This window comes from Canis lupus, chromosome 27, assembly GCF_048164855.1.
Source record: "Canis lupus baileyi chromosome 27, mCanLup2.hap1, whole genome shotgun sequence".
NCBI classification, from domain to species: Eukaryota; Metazoa; Chordata; class Mammalia; order Carnivora; family Canidae; genus Canis; species Canis lupus.
In genome coordinates this window covers 38841464-38854267 of record NC_132864.1, presented here as the reverse complement: position 1 = coordinate 38854267, position 12804 = coordinate 38841464, and the positions used below count along the sequence as shown (strand labels likewise).

General features: G+C 57.3%; 1 protein-coding gene across 1 annotated transcript; it reads left to right on the top strand.

Moving 5' to 3' along the window:
• Positions 1–1500: 1500 nt before the first annotated feature.
• LOC140619755 (RIMS-binding protein 3A-like) lies at positions 1501–7005 on the top strand. Its single transcript, XM_072803640.1, has one exon. The coding sequence runs from the start codon at positions 1583–1585 to the stop codon at positions 6524–6526; it is 4944 nt and encodes a 1647-aa protein (XP_072659741.1). The 5' UTR covers positions 1501–1582; the 3' UTR covers positions 6527–7005.
• Positions 7006–12804: the final 5799 nt, after the last annotated feature.

Sequence of the window (12804 nt, the reverse complement as noted above, 5' to 3'; positions counted from 1 at the left end):
CTTTATCGAAACCTCACAAACGGAAGAAATGGATGTTCAGAGAGGTCAGGGTACTCTGGGGGGGTCCCACAGCGTAGAAAGAGGCTGCGTTGTTAGCCCATTTTACAGATGAGGACATGGAAGTGGCACAAGAAGCTGAAGGATTGTTTGGTTCCAAAGACACACCAACCCTATCTGACCACTTGCCCCTTGGAGAGCCAATAGAAAGTTCTCAGGCCTTGCTGCCTCCAGGGAGGTGGTGTAGGGAACAAGCTGGGCTCCTAACGGTCTATGACTTCACCTTTTTGGAGAAGCAAGAAACCCTGGGCACTTCTGGGCCAGACAAAGGGGGAGCTGGGCCCCCATGGGGTCCTCATTCTCTAACCTTCCTTCCTGGCCAGCCCCCCCACTCTGGGTTCTACTTGATCTTCTCTCCTGAAGATACAAAGTGTGAGACCCCCCACTGGGAGAAAGACTGGGGAGTGGTCTTCTCAGCTGCAACTCTGAGTTAGGGCAGATGGACTCAGAGTGCCCATAGACTCTGAAGGCAGAACTTTCAAGTGAGGGACACCTGGGTGGCTCAGCGGTTGAACATCTGCCTTTGGCTCAGGGTGTGATCCTGGGATCCTGGATTGTGACCTGCATCGGGCTCCCTGTGGGGAGCCTGCTTCTCCCTCTGCCTACGTTTCTGCTTCTCTTTCTCTGTCTCATGAATAAATAAATAAATCTTAAAAAAAAAAAAGAATTTTCTTTTTTTTTTTTTAAGAATTTTCAAGGTGTGACTCCCCACTAAGCTACTTCCAGGAGGTGTGACCATAAAGAGGTCCTTATTTCTCAGAGTGTCCTTGCAAGATGATCCTAACAATGAACCAAGAAAACATAGCCCAAGACTTTGGTTCTCCAAGGAGGCTACCTCTGTTATCTCAGCGGGCACCATGCCCAGACTGTGTGCTCAAGACTTCTCATCTGTAAAAAGGGCATAGTAAGTTTAAATAGATAATGCATGCAAGTGCCCAGCTCCTCAGGGGTCCGCGGAAGGGTAGGCACCAGATGCACCCTCCCCTAGAAGGTTTGGTGGGTATTCTATTGTGGTTCCCAGCCACTTAGGCCAAACAGGCCACCTGAACCGTGCCAGGGCCCGACGGGATTTGCTCACCCCCCATCCTGATCCTGACCCACACAGGGAGCCCCTCCCTACAGGCCCAGAGCAGTGGCCAGCGCTTGCCCTGTCGCAAGTTGGCCTGAAAGGGATTGTACAGTGCCTGGGAGAGTATCCCCCAGCGGGTCACGAAGGACATGACACCAGGAACACGGAAGGGCCTAGGATCAAAGCCACCCCTGTGCCTCCCAGAAGGACACGGGCTGCGTTGAGCAAGGGTGTCTGGAGCCCAGCTCCCGCGTGGGCAGCCAGGAGAGGAGCTCAGGCTAGTACCCCCGCAGCAGAGGGTGGGGGAACGCGCTCAGAGGCGGAAGGGGCGCGCGGAGACCCCCAGGGGCGCCGGAAGGGGCGCGCGGGGCGGTTGGCCGCAGCGGGGGCGGTGGCCGTTGGCTAGCGGCGGCCTGGGCCAGGCGAAGTCAGGCGTCTGGCCGGGCCGTGGCCACCATGACCAAAGACTCGCCCAGCCCTTCGGGCGGCGGCCGCGCGACACCCAAGAAGCCGAGTAGTCCGGGTCCGTCGGCGGCGGTGCTGGAGGAGCAAAGGCGGGAGCTGGAGAAGCTGCGGGCGGAGCTGGAGGCCGAGCGGGCGCGCGGGCGGGCGGAGAGGCAGCGCTTCGCGTCCCAGGCGCGCCAGCTGCGGGAGGCGGCCGAGCGGGAGCGGCAGCAGCTGGTCGACCATCTGCGCTCCAAGTGGGAGGCTCAGCGCGGCCGGGAGCTGCGGCAGCTGCAGGAGGACGTGCTGCGGGAGCGCGAGGCCGAGATCCGGCAGCTGCTGCGCTGGAAAGAGGCCGAGATGCGGCAGCTGCGGCAGCTGCTGCACCGCGAGCGCGACGGCGTCCTGCGCCAGGCCCGGGAGCTGCAGCGCCAGCTGGCCGAGGAGTTGGTGAACCGTGGCTACTGTGGCCGCGCGGGGGCGCCCGAGGTCGCTGCTGCTCAGTGCAGCTGTCGCCTTCAGGAAGTGCTGGCACAGCTCCGCTGGGACACCGACGGCGAGCAGGCTTCACGTATCCGACACCTGCAGGCGGCGCTGGACGTGGAGCGCCAGCTCTTCCTCAAGTACATCCTAGAGCACTTCCGCTGGCATCCCGCTTTGCCCGGCTCCCACGATCCGCAAGCCTCGCACGCTTCGGAAGAGTCGCCCCCCCATACCGCCGGCGACGCCCACGGGCCCCCAAAGTCCGTCTGTGGACTCGAATCCCTGGATGCTGACAGCCTGAGCTCTGGCGTCCGCGTGCGCTCCCGCTCCCTAGACGTGGTGCCCGCCGGGTGCTCCACCTCCCCAGACGGCCTGCTCCACGCGCGCGCCGGCTCTCTGGATTCCTTGGCACCAGCGCGTTCCCGCTCTCTCGACAGCACCCTCAGTTGCCCCAAGGAATCCGAGGAGCAGGCCTCCTCGCCAGGCGCCTCCATCGTAGGCTCCCCGAGTCCGCCGCCGCCGCCGCCGCCGCCGCCATCCGAGCACAGGAGACCTAGCGATCCGCCGGGAGAAGATTCCGGGAGCCAGCCCTGCGAAGCCGGGACCCCCTCGCCGCCGGGCCTGGACTACCAGGAGCTGCTGAAGCGGAACTCGGAGCTGTCCGAGGCGTTGCAGGTGCTGGCACGCCGCTGCTCCAGCCTGCGGGAGGAGAACACGCAGCTGCGGCGCGCAGGCTTCCAGGACAAGTCGGACAAGGTGAAGCGGCTCAAGGTGAAGCACGCGGAGCTTACAGGCCTCGCGCGGCGCCTGGAGGACCGAGCCCGAAAGCTGCAAGAAACCAACCTGCGGGCTGTGAGCGCGCCGGTGCCGGGCGAGAGCCTCGCTGGCCTGGAGCTGTGCCAGGCCTTTTCCCGCCAGCGCGCCCGGGACTTGTCGGAGCAGGCGAGCGCGCTGCTGGCCAAGGACAAGGAGATCGAAGAGCTGCGACAGGAGTGCCACTTGCTGCAGGCAAGCGTCGCCTCGGGCTTCGGCAGTGGCCTGCGCCCTGGCGGGGGTGCCGCCCAAGCCCAAGCCCAGTGGCTCAACATCAGCGAGTTGGACCGGCTGCAGCGCGAGTCCCAGCGGGAGGTGCTGCGCCTGCAGAGACAGTTGACGCGGCAGCAGGCCACCAGCAGCGCCCGAGCCGAGGCGGACGGCCAGGGCGCACCGTGCGAGGAGGCGCGGCGCCAGGTGCAGGCGCTGGAGCTGGAGCTGGGCGCGCGGCGGCGCGACTGTGAGGAGCTGGGCGCCCAGGCGGCAGCGGCGCGGCGGCGCAGCGAGGAGGCCGAGACGCAGCTGCAGGCGGCGCTCCGCGAGGGGGCCCGGCTGGCCCAGGAGAACGCGCGGTTGCAGGCCCAGGCCGACTGGACGCGGAAGGTGGCGGCCGAGAACAACGACGTGCGCGGGCAGCTGGGCCGCGCGTGCCAGGAGCGCGACGCCGCCGGCATGCTGGCGGAGCAGCTGCTGCAGCAGGCGGCGCGCGGGCAGGACAGGCAGCAACAGCTGCAGCACGACCTGCAGAAGGCCCTGCACGATCTCCAGGCTGCTCGCGAGGAGATGCTAGCGCTTCACGGTCAGCCTGGGCGCCCTCTCCAGGAAGCCCCAGAGGCCCCCCAAGCCCCCGAGGCTCAAGTTAGAGAGAGCGGAAGGACCGAGCTCCAGCCGGGGCCTGAAGACCAAGCATCCTCACAGCGCAGCAGAGACAAGCGGGAGAGTCTGGAAGCTTCTCCGCTGGAAAGCCCAGTTGCCGTCGGGGAGCCAGGCAGTGACCCTCAAGGGCCAGACAAAGTCCCAGCCAATCGACCTCTGGACTCCAGGTCCCAGGCTAAGAAAGCTAGCTCCCAGTCGAACTCTTCCTCTGAGGTGGAGTCCGTGTGGGCCACAGTGCCATCTTGTCCTACTCTGGATATGGACACAGCCAGCGAGGTGGAGGATCTCGAGCCTGACAGTGTGTCCTCCACCTTGGAAAGGGGGGACCCAGAGGCCCCCCTGGCTCCCAAGCTCAAGATCTTCCTGGCTCGGTATAGCTACAATCCTTTTAAGGGCCCTAATGAGCATCCAGAGAGTGAGCTGCCCCTGACAGCTGGGGACTATGTATATATCTTTGGGGACATGGATGAAGACGGTTTTTATGAAGGGGAGCTTGAGGATGGCCAACGGGGGCTGGTGCCCTCCAACCTGGTGGAGCAGATTCCAGACAGTGACATCCTGGGCTGCCTGCACTCCAAATCCTCTGACTTTGGCCCCACTCGACTCCCACCTGGACAGGGCACGCGTTTGAAGGAGGACACTGGTCACAGCTTATTGCCTTGGAAAGCCCAGGAGGCTATGGACAAGGGGCCATGCCAGATGGTGAGGGCAGGCTCCCAGGCAGAAGTGGCAACAGAGATCTCAGATGCCATGATAGAAGACAGCTGGCTGGGCTTGCTGCGGTGTGTGGAGGAGAAGGGCTTCTCCAGACCCCTCCTGGGACCCCGAGGGGTTCTTTGCATGGCCCCCACGCAACTACACCTGCAAAGTGTTGCAGCCACATCGGCCAAGATTACCTGGGTGCACAGCAGCAGCAGCTACATCCACATGGTGTATCTCAATGACCAGGAGCATGCCCTGACCCCAGCAGGTGTGAGCTGCTACACCTTCCACAGCCTGCGTCCTGGTGAGCGGTACGAGGCACGGGTGGAGGTGCAGCTGCCTTGGGACTTGCTGCAGGTGCACTGGGAAACAATGTCCTCTACCATCACCTTCAACACGCCCCTGGCAGGACCCCCTGACCCTCCCCTGGATGTGCTGGTGGAGCGCCATGCCTCACCAGGCCTCCTGGTGGTCAGCTGGCTCCCCGTAACCATCGACTCTGCTGGGTCATCCAATGGCGTCCAGGTCACTGGCTACTCTGTGTATGCTGACGGGCTCAAGGTTGCGGAGGTTGCTGATGCCACTGCCGGGAGCATCCTGCTGGAACTTTCCCAGGTCCAGCTGCCCATGATGTCCCAGAATGTCTCTGTGAGAACCATGTCACTTTGGGGAGAGTCCCTGGATTCAGTGCCGGCCCAGATCCCTCAGGACTGCTTCACTTGTCACCAGCTGCCAGAGACTTCTTCCTTTAACTACACCTGTGGTGACCCATCTATCTGCAGAGTCACTGTCCCCGTCTGTTCTCAGAGGCTGGCGCTGGCTCCTGTGAATGCCAAAACCAGCTCCCATACTCCTGGAAGCTGCGGGGAGCCCCAGGCCAAGTTTCTAGAAGCTTTCACTGAAGAGCCCCCAAAGAGGCAGTCCCCAGGGCCCAGCCTGAGTCCAGAAAGAGAATGTGCAAGTGCAGGGTCTGCCAGCCAAGCCCAGGGGCTTACAGAGGCCCAGGAGGTCTGCAGAAAGGACCTGCTCTTCCAGCAGAGTTCCCCAAACCACAGACCACCTCTGCCCAGTGGCCAGTCTAGGAAAGAAGAAGACCACTACTGGCACACGGGCACCAGACAAAGCCCTGCTTCTGGAGTCATTCATCTGTTTCCAGAGTGTAGGCTCAAAAAAGAACTGTATCCGGAAAAGCCTGCCCTTGAGAAGATCCTTAGGCAAAAGCAAGATCCCCAAGTGTTCATCCCTCCCCAACTGGACACCAGCCAACCATATGTGTCAGATTTCCATGACATTTTGCAGAAGGAGGAGGAGGCGGCGGTGTGCTTCAGTCTATGGGGCACAGAGAGGCGAGAGCAGAGAAAGGAGTTTAAGACTCAGAATGGGAGAGGTCAGGCTGTGGGGGGCAAGAGAGAGTGCCAGCTCCCGAAGTCCAGCCCAGCCCTTTGTCCAGCTCCGTCCAGCAAAGTCATTAAGATTTCCAGGGGTGCCCCCTCACCACTGGGGACAGGGGTGGACACTCTGGTCAGGGTCTTCGTGGCCCTCTTTGATTATGACCCTCTGGTGATGTCTGCCAACCCCGAGGTTGCAGAGGACGAGCTGGCCTTCCAGAAAGGGCAGTTGCTGAGAGTGTGGGGCTCTCAGGACCCTTGTGGCTTCTACCACGGTGAATGCAATGGGCAAGTGGGCAACATACCTGGCCACCTGGTGGCCGAGGTGAAGGTGGGCACAGAGCAGACTGATGGGAGATGGCATTTGCCAGTGCAAGAGTACCTGCCAACTGTGGCCCACCTCGACGACTTTGGGGAGCTCACCAGCCCCCAGGGCTCCTTTCCTATACCCCAAGGGAACCCGAGGATGTCACCACTGTGGACTCCAACAACTATGATGGCGGCTTTGGACTATGACCCCAAGGATGGGTGTGCAGGGGGCAGGGTGAAGGGCAAGCTGTCACTGAGGGCAGGGGATGTGGTCACGGTCTACGGGCCTGTGGATGAAAAGGGATTCTATTATGGGGAGTCAGGTGGTCACAGGGGCCTGGTCCCAGCCCACCTCCTGGATCACCTTTCCTTCCATGGAGAGTGAGCAAGGCTCCCACCGGGGTAGTGGCCTCTGGCCACCCACACCCCACCAGAGGAGAAGCAAGCACTGGGACCCTACCTCCAGCACCCCTCCTCATCTCCATGAGCAGCACTTGCTCCAGGCGTCACTGTGGGTAACTGACGGCAGTCCCCAGGTGTCCCCTAGCCTCTGAGAAGAGCAGGGCTTAAGTCTAAACTGAGCCCAAAGAAAACCGAACAAGCAGCCCATGAGAGTCTGACAGGAGTTGTCAGTGACCACGATGGTGTTTGGAGAAGTGCCTTTTTCTGTGCTCAGTATGCATTTTCTCTGGGAGTTTCTTTAGGATTTTCCTCATCCATTGCCTTGTATGAAAGTCACAAGAAAAGCCTGCCTCTTAAAAAAAAAAAAATTGACCAGAACATTATTTTTCTATCTTATGTTCAACTCATTAAAATGTTCATAGAAAAAAAAAAAAAAGAAAGATAATACTTTAGAAGTAAAAGCACAACCAAGGGAAACTCAAATATACCTGTCCCTCCTCTCTCTTCTGTCTGGGATCCTGCAATGACTGCAGATAAGTGTTCCAGCAGGGGAGGGAACCTCCTTTTTAGGGGGGCCTCAGCTTAGGGTCTCTGGCAGGGCCACCAAGGGGTCAGCCAAGAACCAAGGCTGAGGAACCAGGGCCCCAAAGACTGATGCTGGTGCCTGTGACCCTGGGTGTCAGCCTTGGAGGAGGTGGGATCAGCATCTCCCAACTGGGGATCCCACTGTGCATGGCATTAATAACTGACCCCTTTCCCCAGTGCATCTCCTTGGGAGAGCGTTTCCCTATTTCCCCCATCTTACAGAAAAGCCTCTGAGGCTCAGCGGGGGGGGGGGGGGGGGGGGCGGGGGCTCTCGTCAGGTCACACAGCTGCAGGGCTGCTTGCTCCCACAGTCTTCCAGGCTCGCCCTCTGGGAGAGTAGGAAGGAAAGGTGGTCTTCATCCATCTCTGCTTCTGTTTGACACCTCTTTGTTTCCCTGAGTCCAACAATGATGTCAAAAGAAGGGCACCACCTGCCTGGGTGCAGGAGGAAATGACCAGAAGCATTTCTTCACAGGCAGAAGGATTGGAGCTACTAGCAGTTTCCCTGGGGAATGGGGTCCAGAGGGTTCCACTGGAGCTGAAGGCAGAAACTGGGACGGAACCGATCCAGAGATTATATCAACCTGACACACTGCTGCCTTACCCTCACAAAATATAGGAACTAGTGTAGCAATTGTGGTACACACACACACACACACACCTCGTGGGTGGAAGTCTGGCCTCATCCTGAGAAGGAAACTGTTCCTTACTGAACTTGCTTTTTTTAAAGATTTTTATTCATGAGAGACCCACAGAGAGAGGCAGAGACATAGGCAGAGGCAGAAGCAAGGTCCCTGCAGGGAGCCCAATGTGGGACTCGATCCCACCGTGGGGTCACGACCTGAGCCAAAGGCAGATGCACAAACACTGAGCCACCCAGGTGCCCCTTACTGAAACCTTTTTTAAAGAATTTTTATTTTTAAGCAATCTCTACCCCCAACTCGAGGCTTGAACTCACAACCCTGAGAACAAGAGTTGCCGACTCTATCCACTGAGCCAGCCCGGCACCTCCCATCTTGACCACTTTTAAGTGTATAATTCAGTTAAGTATAATCCTGTTGTCATGCAACCAATTCCTAGAGTTCTTTTCATCTTGCAAAACTGAAACTCTGTTCCCACTACTTTTTCTCTCTATTAATTTGACTATTCGAGGGACCTCCTATAAGTAGACTCACAAAGTCAATTTGTCTTTTTTGTGTCCAGCTTATTTCATTAAGCATAAGGTCCTCAGGATTCAGCCTTGTAGCATCTATTTATTCTCCCTTTTTAAGGCAGAGTAATATTCCACTGAATGCACAGACCACATTTTGTTTATCCATTCATCCGTCAGTGGACCCTTGCGTTGGTTCCACTCTCTTGGCTATTGTAAATAATGCTGCTACCAACATAGGTGTGCAAATCTCTCTACTCAGCTTTCACGGTATTTCAAACTGTCAAGTCCCTGTGAGCTCACAACCCTGAATGGAGTCTGAGGACAATGAACAACAAGAAAACCACTCCTGTAAGAGAGGAGAACCTGGCCCCTACCAGCTCCTGGGCACAGGTTAGGAGGCTTGGGGGGCTGCCCATGGACCCAGGGGGTAGGGACAAGTGTGTTTGTGTTTAGAAACACACATTAGAAGAGCAACATCAGTTCATCAAAAGAAGAGAAATTCTAATCCACTTTTTTTTTTCTAATCCACTTTTTAAAAAGATTTTACTTATTTGACAGAGCACAAATTGGGGGAGGAGTAGCAGCAAGCAGAGGGAAAGGGAAGCAGGCTCCCCGTGGAGCAGGAAGCCTGATGTGGGCCTCGATCCCAGGACTCTGAGATGGTGACCTGAGCCCAAGAAGACGCCTAACTGACTGAACCACCCAGGTGCCCCCCTACCTACCTTCAAAATTAAAGACAATGACTATATTCCATAAGAACCCAATGAGAATTATGCTAACCATATTGTTGCCTAATGTTGTTCACTTTGCATCCTTCCCTGACCATTGGTCGAGATTGCTCCCATTGTTCCAACAGCTGCTGAACGGTCTGCGGAGGTTATGAAGTGGCATCCCCCCCACCCTACACTGCAGCCCCTACCCTGCTTTATTCACCCCCTCCCAGCCCTAATCTATAGCTGCCTTGTTGCCATGGTCTTTGTCTTCTGTGCCCCGCCACACACACACACAGCCATCTCCGCAGAGTGTAAGCTCCACAAATGAAGAGATCTCTTTGGCTTATTCATTGTCTGGCTCATGGTGGGTCCTCAATAAATCCATGTTGAATGAAGGAACAAGCAGGTTTTGTAGAGCCTCTGTATGTGGCCTCTCTGTGCTGGGCCCAGACACTGGCCTGGGCTCCAGGCATTCATACCACACACTGGGCTTAATCCATTGGTATAGAGTTAAGATGCTGACCCTGAGTAGTAAAGGATACCTTTACTAATTCTGACCCTGGGACACTGGGGTAGGTGAGGAAGAGGGGATCCTAGTCAGTGGCAACACCAGAAGCAAAGGCCCTGAGGCATGAGAACAATGAGTGATTGAATATTTGGGGCAATAAGGGGACAGTGGCACAGACAGGGGAAAGAGATTGGGGACAGGTACTCGCTGGTGAGGGCTCCCTCTCCTTGAAGGGCTTCGCAGTCCCCCGGAACTTCCTGCTGATGCCACTAGGGGGCAGCCTGGGTGCACAAAGGGCTGCCCCCCAGGGATGGTGCACGGGGGAGGAGCTTCGTGGACCCACATCTGTGTTCTCTTTGACCCCGCAGGCCTCGGATTCTGGCCCGACCCATCCCTATTCTCTCCCTCCCCTCTCATCAAAGCACCCTGAGGTGCCCCTCTTCCCTACCTGCAGTGGTTGTCTTTCTGGGCACCCCCAATCCGTAGAAGCCCTGGCAAGTCTGACACCCAGCCGCAGGGAAGCCTCGCTCTTGGGAGCTCTTCTTACAGTCCTATTCCTACAAATCCTAGTTTCCTCGAGGCCACGGGAAGTTTTAGTGAATGAGTAAAAAAGCACAAGGCCTGGTGGGCTGGAGGAGACAGGGCCATGGAGTGGTGGAGCAGCTGGGCTGCAGAACCCAGCCAGCTAGGTCCACACCCTGGCCTGCCAGTGGACAGCTGGGAGGCTCTCTGAACCTCAGTTCCTTTACCTCTGGCAGGGCTGGGTGTGGGGCAGGAGGTTATTTTGAGCGGGTTGTATGTACAGAGCATTGGGCCCAGAGTCAGGACCCAAAGGAAGACTAAGAAAGCTGGTAAGGACACAGGTGGCAGGGCTGACGGGTCGAGATCCAGCTTGCTTCCCACCAGGGCACTGAGAACATGAAAGCTTTGAGCAAAGGCACAGGAAGGTCATGCAGGTGTAGCGAGGTGGGCAGGCTAGGAAGGAGCAGGTGCCTCGTTGTGGCCTGCTCTGGGGCCTCTCCCCGACCGACCGGACCACCTGGAGGCCCAAAGCCTGTCCAGGCCTGCCCAGGAGGGGCTGGGAATGGGAAACCCAGCTGGCCAGAGGGCAGAAGAGCTTATGGAGTGGGCAAAGGGGCAGCATCTGAAGAGCCTGGAGAGTTCTGGAGCAAGGGTCACCTAGCCTGTCCTGGTGCTGTCCACTTCTGCCCAGGGCCCTCTGGTCAGGGCAAGTCTCAGCACCTCACCAGCCCTCCCCCCACAGAGGAAAGGCTTTCAATTATTTCTCATCACGGACCTTGTTTCCTGCTCCTGCTCCCCACAGCATTGGTATGAGTTACCCCCCTTCACAAACAAGGAGACCCAGTGGCAAGAGAAAAGCAGCTGCCACAGAAACAGCATGAAGATGCCCAAGGGACTCCCTCCTTCCAGTCTTTTCTAAGGCTCACCTGCCATGGAGACCCCCATCCAGCTGGAGCCCCCTGGGACTAATCTGTCCATCTCCCTCTACTTTTCAGTGCCAACCCCATTTGCCCCTTGCTACAGTGCATTTTTCAAAATATCAGAACACAATAATAATAAAAAAAACTCAGAGGGGGTGCCTGGATGGCTCAGATGATTGGGTGTCTGCCTTCAGTTCGGGTCATGGTCCCAGGGTCCTCGGATCCAGCCCTGAGTTGGGTTCCCTGCTGGGTAGGGAGCCTGCTTCTCCCTCTCCTCCCTGCTGGTGCTGTCTCTCACTGTCTCTTTCAAAGAAGTAAAATTTTTAAAAACTTAAAAAAAACCCAACACACCCCAAAACCCTCAGAGTTATTTCCAAGGCCCATTTTAAGCTCATTCTACCTTTTTGGTCACACACCACCCCTTGCCAGTCTCACCCCAGTGGAAGTCGGATGGGTGGGGGCATGTGGGAGGTAAGATGTTCCACCTAAGGCAGAACACATTGGGCCAGCTTCGGTCTTGTGAAACCAGGTGGAGCCGGCTCCAGGATCCTGGGCACTGAGGGTTCCTGGAGCCACGGTGGTACTATTGACACCTCACCTGGCCCCACAGGCGCAGGCAGCCTCTGGGCTCGGCCCCATTCCCAGGAGGTGGGTGGGTCTGCAGTGGATGTTTTCTGGGCTGCAATGCTCTGTATTTGCAGGTGTCCCCCTCTCCCAAAAGCCCTGGTGTCTAATGCCTGTATATTGTTACCTGAACCCCCAGGTAAACTCTTCAAATCCTCTGGTAAATGACCACCTGGCGGGGCTGTGCCTACCTGGCTGGACCTTTAGGATATTGACCTTCACCTGGGGGACCACACTGGCCCCACCTTTAGCTTAACAGTGCCTTCTTGGGGGTTTGGCCCCTCTTGCTCAGCCTGAGAGTGGGGTGGGGGCTGAATCCAAATCCTGGATCATCCACATCCAGTCGGGAAACCTCAGGCAATTTTTGATTCTCAGCTTCAATTTCCTCTTCCCTAAAATTGGCCTTCGGGGCTAAGCTGCTCTGCCCCTCTAGCCAACTCACTCCCAGGTGTCCTTCAAAAGTGCCCTCTATCCTGTCTCAGGAAAGCTTCTCTACCGGGCCCCACCCTCACTGGATTTAGCTGCCCCTCCCAGGTGCTTGAACAGCCCCCAGGCATAATCCCTGTAAATGAGTAAATTACCCATTCATTTTACCACCTCTCCCATCAGACCTGGTCTAACTGCATGTTACACCCTCAATAGCTGCTTCTGGATCTGGTGTGGAGCTGATGTTGGGGTCTGTGGGGTGGCACATTCCTAATTTAGGACACGGGCACCAATTGGCCTTTAACCAAGACCCATCCAAGAAAGCATTGGCCTGGGGCTATCCATGGGAGCTTCCCAATAAGAGCTGACCTTTACGAGCTCTCACCATGTGCCTTAGCTCACGTCCTGCTGTCCTGCTCACGGCAACCCTATCCAGATGGTGTAATTATTTCTCCCTTTTACAGATGGAGAAACTCGGGCTAAGAGAGGAGGTCATTCATCAAGGTCACTCAGTTGGTAGCAGAGCCAGGGTCTGAACCCAGGTGTGTCCCTTGGCCCCTTGCCCTTATCTGAAAGATTCCCTCCCCCAGCCTGGGGGCAGGGCCTAGGTCTAGGGAGGTGAGCTAGGAGGGAGAGTCAGGAATTCAAATTGGTAGAACTGGTGGGGGGGAGGGCAGGAGGTGCTGGGGAGTGGCTGGTAGTCAAGGCTTGGGCAACAGGGTGCTCCGAAGAGCTTCACTTTGGGGAGGGAGGGGATAATGGGGCAGGCGCAGACCTGCTGAGCCAGAAATGCCCAAGGGTCTCCAGTGG

Bases quoted from the DNA above. Each gene is read 5' to 3' on its own strand.
- LOC140619755 (XM_072803640.1), top strand. From the start codon at position 1,583: ATGACCAAAGACTCGCCCAGCCCTTCGGGCGGCGGCCGCGCGACACCC.